General features: G+C 54.5%; 1 protein-coding gene across 5 annotated transcripts; it reads right to left on the bottom strand.

The window, feature by feature from the left end:
- Positions 1-1238: 1238 nt before the first annotated feature.
- On the bottom strand, positions 1239-15644 carry KCNN4 (potassium calcium-activated channel subfamily N member 4). Of its 5 annotated transcripts, none has more exons than XM_032172704.2 (9): positions 15363-15644; positions 11222-11317; positions 8876-9303; positions 6690-6825; positions 4408-4518; positions 4131-4249; positions 3654-3723; positions 2232-2399; positions 1239-1779 (listed from the first exon to the last, which is right to left on the bottom strand). In XM_032172704.2, exons 1-8 carry the CDS (start codon positions 15519-15521, stop codon positions 2235-2237), a joined length of 1284 nt encoding a protein of 427 aa, XP_032028595.1. In that variant the 5' UTR covers positions 15522-15644; the 3' UTR covers positions 1239-1779; positions 2232-2234. The 5 variants fall into 5 exon arrangements, with proteins under 5 accessions (XP_032028595.1, XP_032028597.1, XP_032028596.1 ...); XM_032172706.2 differs by having other exon boundaries at positions 1246-1779; positions 6690-6821; positions 15363-15421; XM_032172705.2 differs by lacking the exon at positions 11222-11317 and having other exon boundaries at positions 1246-1779.
- Between the last annotated feature and the right edge of the window lie 958 nt (positions 15645-16602).

Below are 16602 nucleotides of genomic sequence, written 5' to 3'. Positions count from 1 at the left end.
AAAGGATGACTCGCAGCCTGATCTTCCCCTCAAGAGGAGGGAAGCAAGAATGAATCAGCCCCTCAAGCTGGAATGAAGTTGCGGCGGGAAGTCAGTCCTGGGTTTGTGGCCCGAGGCCACTCTGCCTCTGACTCACCTTGGCAGTGGGGCGGGATGGGTGTGAATCTGGGCTTTGCAGCCCGGATTCCTAGCTTCCGGCTGGGGGCCTGAGGGGAGGCCTGGCTCCTCTTGAAACCTTAGTTTCTACATCTGTGCAGTGGGGTAAGGAGGGTCAGGAGAGTGGTTATGGTGACTTATAAACAGAGCTGGGCACACAGTAGGGCCTCTGGAAGTGCCAGCCCCCCTCCTTTGCCCCCTTCCCTTTCACATCCTCTCTTGAGCGGATGTGAAACGGGTATGTGGGTGGTTTGGGGAGGTTTGGGGCCTCTGTTAGTCTCTTGATTGGTGAGTTGTCATCTAGATTCTGGTAAGGCATGAATAGAGGGAGAAAAGCAACAAAAAATCAGAAAAAGGGCAGCCACACAATGTGTGTGAAAATCAAAAACAATAATAAAAATGATTCTTGGCCGGGGAAAGTGGCTCACACTTGTAATCCCAGCACTTTGGGAGGCTGAGGCGGGTAGATTGCTTGAGCCCAGGAGTTCAAGACCAGCATCTGCAACATAGTGAAACACCATCTCTACTAAAAATACAAAAATTAACCAGGCGTGGTGGCAGGTGCCTGTAATCCCAGCTACTTGGGGGCTAAGGCAGGAGAATCGCTTGAACTCTGGAGGCGGAGGTTGCAGTAAGCTGAAATCGCGCCACTGTACTCCAGCCTGGGTGACAGAGCAAGACTCCACCTCAAAAAAAAAAAAAAAAAAAATTCTCTCTCACATATTTGGTTCCTACTAAATGCCTCTGGGCTACTCCGTGTTTTAATCTTCACGGCAGTTCCATGGGGAGGCAGTCCCATTTCACAGGTGAGGTAAACTGTTCAGAGGTGAAGCCACTTACCCAAGATCACACAGCCAGTGGATGGAAGAACCAGGATTTGGACCCTGATCTGTCTGAGTTCAAAGCCATTGCTCTTTGCCTCAGATCTGGGCAGGGGACCGTTGCTGAGGACTGCTCAGCTGGCAGAGCTGGGAGGGCACTTAGAGGAGGAGACCTCTGAGACAGGTTCAGACAAGGCAACAGTCTTCCACTGGATGGTCTGCCAGTTAGGAGTGTAGGTATGTTTAGAGAGAAATGGCAACTTCTGGCTTTAACATTTATTACAAAGATAAGAGCAGAGGCTGGTGAGTTACACTTCTTCCTCTCCACCAGGTGCTCTCTGCAGCTCTGGAAAAATGGTGTCCTTTTTGTTGTCCCGCCAGGGGGCGCCACCTCCTGCCCTGCCCCAGCCTCATACCCAGTTCTTCAGCTCGGCCAGCGGTAACTGAAGCCTCCCAGAATCCTGGATCTGGGCCCCTAGTACCCTCTTTCCCAGGGACCCAGGAGTCCGGCCTCCAGTCGCCTCCACTTGTAACCGAGAGCTGGAGGTCGTCCATAGCAGCATAGTGAGAGTGTTTTTTGATGAGGGTATGCAGAGTGGGGGTGACCATGTTCCCACCAAGGCCTCCCCACTTTAGCCAGTGTCCTCTCCAGCAGCCGTCAGCAAGCCAACCCACTCCAAGCCAGGGCACCCTTTGGTCCTTGCACTTGAGGTGCTTTGTTCAGGGCTGGGTCAGGAGTGGCAGAGACAATGTCCATCACCTCAATCCTGGGGAAAGTAGCCTGGTTCCTCCTCCGTGGGTCCTGGAGAGACAGAGAGACTGATGGAGAGGCAGGCCAGGAAGAGGGAGAGTGGGAGTGGGACACACCGAGGTGCAGACAGAAACCGGTGGGCAGAAGTGGGAGACAGGTGGGAGGTGTTTCCGGCCCCCAAGGCCAGGGGGCAGGAGGGCATTTAGACAGAGACATTGGATGGACAGAGCCAGAGAATGTGCCCAGGACAGGCAGAGAGAGAGAGAGAGACCAAGCAAAGCGGGAGAAGGGCATCAAGGGTCAGTGAAGGGGAGAGGGTACACCATCTTCCTTCACTGCCAGTCCAGGCGCGAACTGAGTCCTTTCCTCCAGACAGTGCCAGAGCTGAAGAGAAAAGGTGGCCTTGTCTCCCAGCCATCCCCCGCCCCCTTAGCCACATAGGGTGCTGGCCACAGGAACCCTTCCTCCAGGCTGCCTTCCTGCCCAGGTCCCAGCCCCCTCACCAGCTACGTGGACTGCTGGCTGGGTTCTGGAAGCTGCCTCGGCCCCAGGGCAGTGCTAAGCAGCTCAGTCAGGGCATCCAGCTTCCCCGCCAGCGTGTCAATCTGTTTCTCCAGGGCCCGGTGTGAGCTGCTCAGATTCTGCTGCAGGTCATACAGGATCATGTGCATCTGGGTGGGAGGAGAGGATCAGAAGTGTCAGGGGGCTGGGGTCGACCCCCACCTGCTCCATAGTGTAAGGCAATGGAACCAATATTGACCACATCCTTATGGTCCTCTGAGGATTACCCTCAATAATAACTGTTACCATGTATTGACCACCTACCACTTCCCAGCTACCTGCCCAGGTGTTTCCCTATATGGTTTAAAATCCTCCTAAAAGCCACAGGGAGTGGGAATCCTGTTCCCGTCTTACAGCGGAGGAAACAGGCATGGAACAGTTAAATGACATGCCCAAAGCAGCTCCTGAAATAAGACCTAGAACATAGTAGGTATTCATTAAATATTTCTAGCATGGATGATGCCTGACTTCCAAATCCACATGGTCTTTTACTACATTCTCTGGCTAGGATTCACTGCTTGATCGCCGAGGGTTTGTGGATTTTCTATGGAAATTCTTGAATTCTATGTTTTTGGCTTGATAACCTTCAGAAGTTACCGCCTGCCAATTCCTGCATATCTGGGCCATCGCCTCCTCACTGAGACCTGCCATGCAGTTTTGGGGCCTGCATCTGTGACCGTGCTTACCATGGCATTGGTGCCAGGGGCCACTGTTTGAACGGCCGTGGGCTAACGAGAAAAAGCAAAGGCCACCGGATAAGCAGAAGATGCTGTGAGCCAGGCCAAGGGGGTGTTGTGACATCATTGTCCCTGAGCACTGGCGAAATCACGTGGTCTCAGCAGAAGAAGGGGGTGGGTAGCTGAGTCATGCCTTGGCCAGGCAAACTTGCATGGAAGTCCCCGTGGCCCTGAGTACCCCTCCACAAGAGCAGCAGAGATTGAGTTTTACGGAAACAATATCACCTGTGTCCTTGTCAGTGTTGTTCATTTTAATTGTATTGGTTTTGCCATCTATGGGCTTGGTTTGTAAATTTGCTTTGGTTTTATTGTATGAGTTGTAGTTGGAAGGAATTTTATATCCGTCCACATGTAAGTAACTTAACAATAAAGATAATTTGAAACCAAACACTGGAGTTCTTTGTGCAATTTTTTTTTCAGTTTGTAAGGGATCTGTGCCTTTCATGAATGTAAGAAGCTCTGTGTTGCATCATTCATTCCTTCCTTCCTTCATTCAACCACAGACCTTTACTGACAGCCTGTGTGTGCCAGGCCCCTGCCAGGGTTCCCTGTTCTAGGGCCAGATTTCCCTCCCTGTGGCCCCAACCTCCCCCTTCTTCAAGACCTCCTCCCACGGGATCCTAGTACCTTGGAGATGTCCACCATGGAGTTCACTTGTTCCCGGAGCTTCCGGTGTTTCAGCCGCACCTGGCGGAACCTGTGGGAAGAAGGGGGGAGTCAGTTTTACAAGCCTGGTCCCTGAATGTAGCTGTAGCTCAGGGGTGGAATGAAGGGAGGAGAGGCACATGAAGAAACGAAACAAAGAAAAAAAGTTGTCAAAGAGCTGAAAGAGTGGGAGGGGATGCACCCTGCCTCCCCACGAGCCCCCATCCCCAGTACAAACCCAGGTCCCCAGGTCCACAGACACGCCGAGATATGCAAAGACAAACCAGCACAGACACCTAGAGTCATGCATGGTCAGATCCAGGTGGACAGGCTGTTGAGTGAGACCACACCTGGGTGTCCTGACCTGGACAGGCATGGACACGCACACACACAGCCGTGCAGAGAGGTGACTTGGACATGGGTGCACATGGACATGTGTGCATACAAAGCGGCCCTCACGCGTTGATGGCGGCCAGCAGCCTGCGCTGATGCCTGCGGACAGCTCGAGACTCCTTCCTGCGAGTATGTTTGTAGAACATCCAGGCTTCTTGTAGCACTCGGGCAGCGGACTCCTTCATCTGGGGGTGGGTGGCACAGTGTCCGTGGAGATAGATCCTTACGGTTCTGGGAAGGTAGGGCTAGGGCTGGGACTCTTGGGTCCTAGGGGAAGCGGGGGGGCCTGGACTCCTGCCTCTTGGAAGAGGGATGTGCCATGGGTGCCATATGCCCATCTCACCTCTTTGGTATACTGGATATCCATCATGAAGTTGTGCACGTGCTTCTCTGCCTTGTTAAACTCCAGCTTCCGGGCCACCACGGCCACCAGCAGGGCTGTGCAGCAGACCCCCTGTGGGAACAACAGGCACTGTGGCATGAGGCTGTGCCACCGACTCCCTCCTTGAACCCGCCCAACAGCCACAGAAGGCAGGCACGACTATCCCCAGTTGACAGACAAGCAAAGAGGCTCAGAGAGGAGAGCCAAGGTCCCAGCTCAGAGCGGTGGAGCTAGAATCATAAATCGCATATGTCCGAGCCCAAATTTGATGCGTAGTATTCACACCCACAGGATGGCCTCTTGCATGAAGGATATGATTGGAGGAGTGAGAGGAAGGCGGGGTTCTGAGCCAGGGGCAGGCCTCAGGGTCCTCACTGCTCATGTGGTCAGCCATTGCATTGTGGGGGGGCGACCATCCTTCTCCCACTCCCACAACCTCTTCCTAGCTCCAGCCCTGTCCTCTCTCTCCTGGACCATCTCCAGCCTCCCACTCATCCTCCCCTAACCCCCTTGGTCCCCTCTAATCTCCTAGGCTTCCACTGGCCTGAACTTCTCAGCCTGGCTCCCAAGGCCTTCCAAGGTCTACGCCTCCCACCTGGACAACTCACCCTGGCTCCATGCTGCCTGCCCTCCCTGAGCATCTTCCTCTGCACACTCATTCTCCTCCCTTCCTTCTCCCAATGCTCCTGGCCCTTCAAGGCCTTGGCGATTCCCAGCTGCTTGTGGCACCTGCTCACCTGTCCCCAAGTTAGAATGAATCTTCCTAGGAAGCATCCCCCACCCTATAGTTTCAGCTCTCGATCACTCAGAACAACTTCCAGTCACAAATGCTGGCTCCAGGGGACTGCCTGGGTTCCAAGCCCAGCTCTGAGCAAGTTATTTAATCTCTCAGTATTTCAGTGTCTCATCTGTGAAATGGCCTCACAGGGTTACTAGGTGGATTTCATGAATTACTCTTGGCAAGTGTGTAGGGCAGAGACTGGCACAGAGTATGTGCTCCGTAAAAGTAAGCTATTATGGCTCAACTGTGCCATGGAGCCTTTCTGCCAGGAGCAGGCTGTGAGCTCAAGTGCGCATCACCGTATCTCTCTAGGTTTCTGTTTCTCCTTTTGTCAAATGAGGGAGGAGGTCCTGAGCGGTGCTGCAGGCCCCTGAGTCTCTGCCCCTCTTCCCTTGCTCCAAAGACTCACCACTGGGGGAGTGGAGGTCACCACGTCCTTCACCTGTGCACCCAGAGATTGCGGGGATGAATATGTCCTTCCTGGGCCCACATCTGGGCTAGGTGCTGGTGGCTTGGGTCCCCGAGGGTGAGGGGAACCCGGTCTTGCAGGGAGGTGAAGGCCAAGGCATTAGGTGCTAGTCTCTAGAGGGGGCCAGGGCTGGGTGGGAGGACCTCAGTGACCGGGTCTATGGAGGGAAGGAGGCGGATGTCGGGGTTCAGGAAGAGGCTGACTCAGGCTGCAGAGCCTCTGCCTCATCCTTGAGGGCACAGGAGCTGGTGTGGGGTGGCTGGATGCCTGGGCACCCCCAGACCTGTTTACCTAGCACCTCCTGTGGGCTGGGCACTGTTGGAAGCACTTTACGTAGTTGAACCATTTAATCATCTCAGCAAGCCCATGAGGAGCACACTAGCGTCAGCATCCCCATTTTATAGATGAGGAAAGTGAGGCCCCGAGAGATCACGTGGCTCGCCTGAGCTCCCCAGCCAGGAAGTGGCAGCCGCAGGATTTGGACCCAGGTAGGCGGGCCCCACAGGTATGCACTTGATAACTGGACTCTACACCCTTGCTGGAGGCTGGGAGACGATTTCTGAGTTCTGGAAGAAAATGGGGCTGTGAAGTCAGGAGCCTGTGTCCCTGAGGAGGATAAGGGCTGGGGCCCTAGGTTCTGGAGAGAGCAAGGAATTAGGGGCTGGATTCCTAGGTCTGATTTTTTATTTTATTTTTTAAGAGACAGGGTCTCACTCTGTCACCCAGGCTGGAGTGCAGTGGTACGATCATAGCTCACTGTAACCTCAAACTCTTGGGCAAGTGATCCTCCCACTTTGGCCTCCCAAAATATTGGGATTACAGGTGAGTATCTTGGTCTTGAAGAGAGAATGGGGCTGTGGGGGCCCCAGACACTCAAGTTTCTCAGGAGCTGTCCCTGAGAGCCTGTGTTGAACCCATTTAATCATGGCTTCCTGGGGCCAGAGGATGACCAGTTTGGGATAGGGATCATGTCCCCAGGGCGGCTGTACTCACCATGACTCCAGTGCACAGGCAGACGATCTTGCCCCACATGGTGCCTGGCACCACGTCACCATAACCGATGGTCAGGAATGTGATGGGGATCAGCCAAAGTGTGTCTGAAAGGTGCCCGGTGGCATTAACAGCCTGCCTATGGGGAAGGGTGGGTTAGTTCTAAAACCCCACCATGGAGGTTTCCATGATATTCACTCCCCTTCCCTCTATACCCTCCTCTCCCTTCCCTTTGCTTCCCTCCCTTCCCCTCCCAGTATACACCCATAGTCCTAAGAATCACCTGGACAAAAAGCCATTAAGTTTTGAGCTTTGGAAAGCCTGCATGGCCTCCTCTCTGCTGTGTGACCTGGGCAAGTTGCTTAGCCACTCTGGGATTTGAGACTGGGTCTGGCCAATCCCAATGCCGGTATGGTCTCAGCTAGGCTACCCGGGCTGCTGTGGCATTCAGAGCATGTGGTTGAGGGTGGAGAGTCGAGAGGGGGCCAAAACCCAGTCAGACCCTGACTGGTGGCTACATCCACCCAGAGGAAGGGGTATATTTTTCTAATTTCCACAAAGATGCTGTGTGGTCCAGAAGTGGCCCTATCAGGACCAAAAAGGACTCTAAAAAGGCTTGGTGGGACTTGGCCTTCCTTTCCCCTCACTTCACAGGAAACATTTAAGTCCAGCCATGGAAGGGGTTGAAACATTGAGATTTGTCTAACTTTGTCCACAGGTTCCTTGCTGCAAGATCAGCAGGGAAAGCTTCATTTGTGAGGGACCCAGACACCCCAGACCCACCGGGTTAGAGTATCTAGGAGCGAAGATGGAATCTGCACTGTTCACAAACCCCACCCCCTCATTCCGAAGTACATTCTAGTTTCAGGACTTCTGCCTTGGAATTTGGAACTTCGACTTCCTCCCCATTCTCCCATCATTCAGATGAGAAACATGGTGGGGGGATCATTCATTAATCCTGATTCTGACCAATTTCCCAATTGTGAAAACTAAGATCCTGGAAGGTGAAGGAGTTTAAAATCATGACAGAGGCCGGGCATGGTAATCCCAGCACTTTGGGAGGCTTAGGCAGGAGGATCACTTGAAATCAAGAGTTCAAAACCAGCCCGGGCAACATGGTAACATGATCTCTACTAAAAATACAAAAATTACTTAGGCATGGTGGTGCACATCCGTAATCCCAGCCACTAGGGAGGCTGAGGCAAGAGAATCACTTGAAGCCGGGAGGCAGAGGTTGCAGGGAGCAGAGATTGTGCCACTGCACGCTAGCCTGGATAATTGAGACTCCATCTCAAAAAAAAAGAACTGTCAGGGAGACTACAGATGGTGGAACGTGACACCCATTTTTCAGATGAGGAAACTGAGGCTCAGAGAGGAGAGATCTAAAGCCAGATCTTCTCATTCTCCTCCTGCCCTCAAGGATCTTTGCCACATACACTAGACCAGAGGTTCTCAACCTTCGTTGGGCCATAGAATCACCTGGAGGGCTTGCTAAAGCGGATCACTGGCCCTACCCTACAGGATTCAGTAGGTCTGGAAGGGACCCGAGAGTTTTCATTCGCAAGTTCCCAGGTGATGTGCTGGTCCTGAAACCGTACTTTGAGGACCACTGGCTGAGATCACTCCCAACCTCTTTCTCTGTAAGGGATAGAAATTGAGGCGCGGCATCGGGTTACACAGTATCTAGCTGGCAACCAGGATCTAGTTCTAATTTCCTGCTTGGAATTATTTTCCAGAGGAGTTCCAAATCATCCCCTTCCTAGGGTCACAGAAAGCACCTACCTATAGTGCATTCCGTGCTCATTGGGAAAATAGTCCCCTTCCTCCAAGGCAGAGGCAACCCTTTAGGCAGGTCCCAGAGATAGGTTCGGAGACCGAACAGATGGCCTGGAAACCTGAGGCAGAGGTCAGGCAGCCGGAAGGGAAGGGCTTTCTAGGGTCTGTGTATGCGTTTGGGGAGACTGAAGGCTGCAGGTGGAGGACTGGCTGGGGGCTTGTCTGTTGGTTTCTCTCACCCCAGTTGATGGGAGTGTGGGCAAATTTCAGCCAGCAAGAGGAGAAGGGGTCAAAGTGTGAACTTTCTCCACTGCTTGGTCCTAGGGGGCCTCAACCTGCACCGCGGCATAGGACGGCCGCCGTGGCTGTCCGGAGTTCCCTCCCCTGCGCATCTATGCCTCCAGCACCCTCACCTCTCGGCCACGGACAGCACCCAGGCGGTGGTCAGCCAGAGGCCAAGCGTGAGGCCGAGCAGCAGGCGGCCAGGGTGCGTGTTCATGTAAAGCTTGGCCACGAACCAGTGGCGGAAGCGGACTTGGTTGAGAGCGCCGATGCTGCGGTAGGAAGCGTTGAGCAGGACGCCGCTGCGCAGGAGCACGGCGCGGGGCACCAGGTAGAGACGCAGCAGCATGGCCAGGGACAGCAGCGCTTCCCCTTGGCCCAGGAATCCCGGCCAGGGCTGCGGGGAGGTCAGCGGCGCCCCTAAATCCTGCACGCACGGCGGGGCCCGCACGGGCGCCGGGTGCAGCCCACACACCACCAGCTCCAGCGTGATCTGCGCCGCCTGCCGCCAGGTCAGCGCCACGCGCCAGTCCAGCAGCCCGTTGTCGGTCATGAACAGCTGCCGGGAAGGGGCCAAGAAGGGAGGGGTCAGGAGCAGGTCAGGCGGCGGCCCGAGCCTGCGCCCTGAGATAAGTGGGGTGTGCCCGCCTGGCCGGGAGAGAGGGAGATAGCGCAGGGCGGGAGAAGGATAGGGAGGGAGCGGGACAGGACTTGAGGAAGACATCTTTCCACTTTTTCCTCCTTCCCCACCACCCACCCCACTAGTTTCAGTCCACTTCCAGCCTTTGAACACTGACTGAGCGCCGACTGTGTGCCTGACATTGTTCTATGTGCTAAGGATGCACAGTGAACCAAACAGACCCCCCTGCCTCCCTAGAACTTGCATTCCACATGCCTGGAGCTCGCTCCTACTCCCGTTTCGGTTGACACGCCTAATAACTGTAATAATAACATCAGCAATAACAAAGCCATGGGCCAGGCGTGATGGCTCAGCCTGTAATCCCAGCACTTTGGGAGGCTGCGGTGGTGGATCACTTGAGGTCAAGAGTTTGAGACAAGCCTGGCCAACATGGTGAAACTCCATCTCTACTGAAAAATACAAAAATAAGCCGGGCATGGTGGTGCACACCTATAGTCCCAGCTTCTGGGGAGTCTGAGGTAGGAGAATCACTTGAACCCGGGAGGCAGAGGTTGCAGTGAGCCGTGGTCACGCCACTGCACTCTAGTCTGGGTGACAGAGCGAGACTCCATCTCAAAATAAACAAAACAATAACAATAACAAAATCAGCATGTACTGGACACTGTGGATACGCCAGGCACTGCTCTATCACATTTACATGTTGTGACTTAGTAAATGCTCACAGCCTAGTGAGATTGATATTATTATTGCCCCCATTTTATAGATGTGGAAACTGAGGCCCAGGTCCCTTCCATGGGCAATGGCGCACTGGGCTACAGGCTACTTAACTACTCTATGATAAGATGATAATGTGCACTGGTTACTGAGCACCTCTTATGTGCCAGGCACTGCTCAGAGAATTGCCACACATGGCCGATAATCCCCATTTTACATGCAAAGTTATGATAGGAGAGGGAGAAGAGGGGAAAGGGAATGGAGCAACAGGATCTGGGGCAATGGGGCAATAGGGGATGGGATGTGTCTGGGTGAGACCCAAGGTGGGGTATGGATGGGGAGAGCTCCTGGGTCTGGGGCAAGAGGGAGGTTATTGGCACAGAGATAGGGTGATTAGGAGTGGGCACCGCTGGGACCGGGCCAGGTGCAGTGGCTCAAGCCTGTAATCCTAGCACTTTGGGAGGACAAGGTGGGCAGATTGCTTGAGCTCAGTAGTTGGAGACCAGCCTGGACAACATAGTGAAACTCCTTTTCTACTAAAATACAAAAAAATTAGCTGTGCTTGGTAGCATCTGCCTGTAGTCGCAGCTACTTGGGAGGCTGAGGCATGAGAATTGTTTGAACACAGGAGGTGGAGGTTGCAGTGAGCAGAGATTGTGCCACTCCACTCTAGCCTGGGCAACAGAGCAAGACCCTGTCTCAAAAAAAAAAAAAAAAAAAAGGAGTGGGCACCCCTAGGACCTTAGGTTGCTTGAGGACTGGATTGGGGATGCAATGTTGGAGCACAGAGATCTGGGAAGCTGAGTGCCTGGGAGCAGAGTGGACAGAGGCCTGGGGGCGGAAGCAGGGCTGCAAGGGCGCTCTCAGCATCCGTGAGTGTGCAAGGGGGGACTGGGGACTATACCCCTATAGTCCTGGGGCTATAAGAGCGGGGCTGGTTGGGGAGGCTCTGCCTGTCTGCTCATGGTTCATCCCATCTGGGTGGGTGAGGGTGTGGACGCAGCATCTAGGGCAGAGGAACTTCATTACTCAGATCAGGAGGAGGACGAGGGTGGAAAGTGTGAGCTGACAGGGCGCTGAGGGGGTTGGAGGGAGCAAGGCTTAGGGGCGGGGCCTGCCCTACCTGGACCTCTTTGGCATGAAAGGCCACGATGAGGCAGAGGAGTAAGAGGGTGGAAATGCTGATCATGCATTTAACCAGGAACAGGTAGAGCGCCCACTGTCAGGGGGGACAGAAAAAGGGGTGTGAGATCCCAGGTCTCCCTCCACCTGGCCCTCTACCTTTCCTTCAAAACCACCATTTTTTTTTCGATTCCCAATTTTCCTAGCCTCCTTCCCCTGCAAATCAGTCCCTCTTGATGTGTCGGTTCTGGAGAAGTCTCAAAACCATCATCTGGGCCCAGTGCGGTGGCTCACACCTGTAATCCCAACACTCTGGGAGGCTGAGGCAGGTGGATCACCTAAGGTCGGGAGTTTGAGACCCCCTGGCCAACATGGTGAAACCCAGTCTCTACTAAAAAAAAACAAAAAACAAAATTAGCTGGGCTTGTAATCCCAGCTACTTGGGAGGCTGAGGAACCAGAATCTCTTGAACCCAGGAGGTGGAAGTTGCAGTGAGCTGAGAGATTGCGCCACTGCACTCTAGCCTGGGCAACAGAGGGAGTCTCCGTCTCGAAACAAGCGAGCAAACAAACAAACAAACAAAAAAACACCGTCATCTGGTCCCCAGGAATGCTCTCTTTCTCCCCAACAGGACAACCCCGTCCAGATACTGGTGTCTACCCTCTTCCTCAGCTCTTCTCCCAAGACCCATACCCATGAAGGGGGACCTTGAAACTCACATTCCTTCTTATTCCTGTCCCATTTCCCATCAAAAATAGTTCTTCAGGTGTGTGTGTGTGTGTGTGTGTTGTCTAGAAAAAGACATCTGGCCTCTAGAGAGTGCCCCCTCCCATTCCCTTCCTACCCAGCTGGTGTTGCCCTAGAAACCAACTTCAATCAACCCCAACCCCAAATCTGGAAGAACGTAGAAACTACCATTCAATCCTCAAAGACTGAGTCACACCCTTCTCTGGTCTCATCCGGAGGGCTGAGTCCCTGAGACCCAGCCTCAGCTCTGAGACAGCCCCCTCGGTTCTGCCCCCCTGCAGCTCCCCACCGCCACCCCCACCCCTCTTCTGGCTCTAAGCCCAGGGCAGATCTGGCCGGAAGCACAGGGCCTCCAGAAACCACGGAGAAGTTGTTGCTTTTTTTTTTTTTTCCTCTCTTTGTGTGGCACAACCTCGAAGGAATCTAGAATTCTGGAGAGAGGGATTTAGAGGGGACTGGGACTGTTGGATTTCCTAAGAGGGGTTGGTCCCTGCCTGGCGGGTATTTGCAGGGGGAGGGGACCACCTGGGCGCCCTTACAAAGCGTTGCACCTGTTTCTCCTAAGAGGGCTGCCAGCTCTCCTGGCTGGGCCAGCACCCCGCCTCTGAGCAGGGGAAGAGGGCCAGTTTCCTGCCCCAGGGGCCTGCTCCCCAACCCCCTACCAGAACAATAGTGCTGTTGTCACCAGCCCTCCCCCACCTTCTACAGCTCCCTGGTTCCCTGCTTCTTTCTTCGGTCTGTCTTAACCCCCCACACCACTAGACAACAAGCCCCCCTCCTCACACTGCAATTTGCTTCTCTGGTGGTCCTCTCTACTTTTCCATTTCCTCTTCCCCCAAATCCCAGACCTGTCTGCACTTGGGCCTGTACTCTGTTCTCTGAATTTCCCTGGCTCTAGGGATGGTTGTTTCTGTCTCTCTATGTGTTTTGAGGGTCTTTGTTTCTATTGTCTCTCTTTTTTTTTTTTTTTGAGATGGAGTCTTGCTCTGTCACCCAGGCTGGAGTGCAGTGGCGCGATCTTGGCTCACTGCAAGCTCCACCTCCCAGGTTCACACCATTCTCCTGCCTCAGCCTCCCAAGTAGCTGGGACTACAGGCACACACCGCCATGTCTGGCTAATTTTTTGTGTTTTTAGTAGAGATGGGGTTTCACCGTGTTAGCCAGGATGGTCTCGATCTCCTGACCTCGTGATCCGCCCGCCTCGGCCTCCCAAAGTGCTGGGATCACAGGCGTGAGCCACCGCGCCCGGCCCTCCATTGTCTTTTTTAATGCCGTGTGTGTGTCTCTCACTGGTGAATTTCTCAGTAGCTTGATAGCCCTATTTGTCTTTCTCTTTGGCTGTACCTCTCTTTCTGCATCTTTGTCTCCCTCTCTCTGTCTTTTTCTCTCCATGTATCTCTGTGTCTCTGTCTCTCTCTGTACCTCTCCCCATCCCTCCTCCTCCACCCCAACTGGTGCTCTTGGATATTTCTATCTGGTTCCCTTGGACTCCCTAGCGTTTGGCACCTGCCTCTCTGCCAGCCCCTCCCCCTGGGGAGCAGGTGTCTGGGTCCTCTGCAGAAATGAGCTCATTAGATTGAGATGGAGGTGGTAAGGGGTGGTGGATGTTATTAAGAGAGCCCTCAAAAGGGGACTGAGGAGCTGTGGCTCAGGCCTGTAATCCCAGCACTTTGAGGCAGGAGGATTGCCTGAGTCCAGGAGTTCAAGACCAGCCTGGGCAACAAAGCAAGATCCCATCTCTACAAAAAATAAAATAAAAAGGGTGAAGGGTGACCCTTAGGGTCTTGTATTTTAACCATCATCCCAATTTACAGATGGGGAAACTGAGGTTCAGAGGGTTGTAACAGCTTCCCCAAGGTCCCACTGATAGAGGCGGTGGCCTGGCCATGGTGGAGGGAAGGAAGAAATGAGGGGTGAGAAAGCAGAGGGGGGAGGTGGGGTAGGATGGACCCCGTCTCTTCCCATCTGCCAGGGTCACTGTGTTCCCACCTCAGCTGCTGGGTGCGGTGCTTTGGCGTGGGAGCGACGGGCAGGCCCCGGCCATGCTTCCTGTTGGCATGGACTTCGGCGGCCCCACCCCCTCAGTGCCCGTTGCCGGCCAGAGGAAGCTGCCTGCCTGACCCTCCATGTGGCTCCTGGTCACTTCAGAGCTGCCCACCACCCCCTCCAGATCCAAGTCGGAACATCAGACCCTCAGGAATCTACCCAATCTTCAAATCAGTGCCTGCCACTGGCTCTACCCGCCCAGTTCCACAACCCTTCTGCCAGAGAGGTCTCCAGCCCCTCCTTTCCTGTTGAGCAAGTCTGTTCTCCCCTCAAGCCACTTATTCCAACCCTTGTCCTTGATCTGCCCCATCACGGGCCTGACCAGAGCTGGAATGTGACGGGAGCCTGCTGAGACCTGTCCTGATCCCACTTTCCCCTTTCTTCCCTACTCACCACTCATCTTCAGAGTCAGCCCCTCTTCCCCAAAGACAATCAAAACCCCCCTCTCCTTAAGACTCAGAAATCCAGTTCCCAGCCCCCTCCTCCCCTGGTACCTAGGAGTCCAGGCCACTGTAAGCCTACCTCTCCACTATTTCCCTGACTAATCAGCATGCAGATTTGGGGAGAAATTGAGCTTGTTAACAGTGGAGACTGGGTTGGGGTGGGAGAGGGGAGGCAGGTCGGGGGAGAGGTTTGTTTCCCGTTTCCCATCCCCACCCCCAAGGCAGTTTTTTTCTGTCCTTTGCATCTAAGGCACTGGGTAAACATTAGAGGTTAGATAAGGACCAAAGAGCTGCCGCCTACTGGAAGAACTTTGTCTTTCCTCCACTCTCCCTTCACCAAACCTGGAGCTACCTCTCCCCTTATTGGCTCTTGGGGGGCTTGAGTGTCTGATCAGCCACCCTCTGGCTTCCAGGGGTCCTGGACCTCCGGCCGTCTAATGGCAACATCTTCAAAGACTGAAACACTGAAACAAATATTCCCTTCCTTTTGCACAGAAGGTCCCCAGCAACTGTCTCCTGGGAGCACCCAGCAGTCCCAGCCAAAGCCCCTCCTCTCTCAGACCCAAGAGTCTAGGCCCCCAACCTCTCCTCCCTCAGATCCCGGAGTCCTGACCCCCAGTCCCTCCTCCCTCAGAACCAGGAGTCCTGACCATCACCTCCTCCTCCCTCAGACCCAGGAGTCCTGACCCCCAGCCCCTCCTCCCTCAGAGCCAGGAGTCCTGGCCCCCAGCCCCCCCCCCCCCAGACCCAGGAGTCCTGACCCCCAGCCCCTCCTCCCTCAGACCCAGGAGTCCTGGCCCCCAGCCCCCCCCAGCCCCTCCTCCCTCAGACCCAGGAGTCCTGGCCCCCAGCCCCTCCTCCCTCAGACCTAGGAGTCCCAGCTCCCAGCCACCATGCCCCACTCACCGAGCACCCCCCAAACCACAGCATCTCTGCATGCAGCACCATGAGTCCAATGCCAGTTCCCGCCAGTGCCAGCGCCCAGCCGGCCAGAGACTTCTCCTGCTCCAGCAAGCGCTTTCGGAGTCTCAGGGCCCCCAGGCCAAGCACCAGATCCCCGCCCATGGCCCCCGGGGTCTTGGGGCTTAGCCAGCTTCCTGCCCAGGGTCCCCCACCTCGCAGCACGCACAGGGCAGCCACTGTGGCTTGCAGGTCGTCAGCCTACTCTGCTGGCTGTGGGACTTTTGCTCTGAGGCACAGCAGAGCCCTGTGCCCTCTGGGGAGTGGTGACGGCCAGGCAGGGCGGGGAGGGGCAGGGGAGGCCCCAGGGTAGGGGGAGGCTCCCCAGCTCCCCATTTTGAGAATAAGGAGGGGCTAGGGTGTGTCTTGGGGCAGAGCAAGAAAGAGACGTCCATCCACGTGGATAAAGACACACACAGACACACGATGGGCTTTGTCACACACAATGATCTGTACCTTGTGACACACACCTCCACTCACCACACCCAGACACCGAAGGACACTCCATGGCCCAAGACAGAGATTAACACACCAGGGCACACAACACAACCTACACAGAGTGACTCACAACTCCCAGCAAGCTCTGAAACCCACAGCCACACCCAGACACCACACACATGGTGTGACACACACCAGCACTTAGCAAGCAGGCAGTGTCCTGTGGCGCACACAGCCACCCAAACACCGTCCACACACAGGCACAAATATTACACTCAAAGTTGTCACAACTTGCTCTGACACAAAGAGCCACACCCAAACACCACAAATAGGATGATGCACATCTGTGGCCACACAAACACAACATACACCAGGTGTTACACAAACACACAATATATATTAAAGTAGTGACGCCCTGACGCCACACACCACACACCTACACAAACACTGTGCAGTCCCAGTTTCCTAAACACTACACACCCTTGGAATGAAACCCAATACGTGTAGACACACAACATTTAGGGACATACGTATAGCAGCCCCCAATCACCCAGCACCTAGAGAATTGCACATACATGGTGGCGCCTGCTGACTCGAACACAAGTGCTCGCAGTGATGATTCAAAACACACACCGATTCAGCATGTTCTGGTGTGTGATGCGATTCAAATGTACGGTCAGAGGACAAGCTGAGTGGATGCATGCAGAGACCTACAAGGTACAGCGACACACGGAGAAATCCAAGAAGC

This window comes from Hylobates moloch, unplaced genomic scaffold (assembly GCF_009828535.3).
Source record: "Hylobates moloch isolate HMO894 unplaced genomic scaffold, HMol_V3 SCAFFOLD_13, whole genome shotgun sequence".
NCBI lineage: Eukaryota > Metazoa > Chordata > Mammalia > Primates > Hylobatidae > Hylobates > Hylobates moloch.
This window is presented reverse-complemented; position numbering and strand designations above follow the sequence as displayed.

Excerpts from the sequence above, each read along its gene's own strand:
- KCNN4 (XM_032172704.2), bottom strand. The coding sequence starts at position 15,521 with ATGGGCGGGGATCTGGTGCTTGGCCTGGGGGCCCTGAGACTCCGAAAG. Across the intron at positions 11,318-15,362 it reads TGTGGTTTGGGGGGTGCTCG|TGGGCGCTCTACCTGTTCCT; the intron begins GTGAGTGGGGCA and ends CCCCCCTGACAG. Across the intron at positions 4,519-6,689 it reads GCCTGTGCACTGGAGTCATG|GGGGTCTGCTGCACAGCCCT; the intron begins GTGAGTACAGCC and ends TTGTTCCCACAG.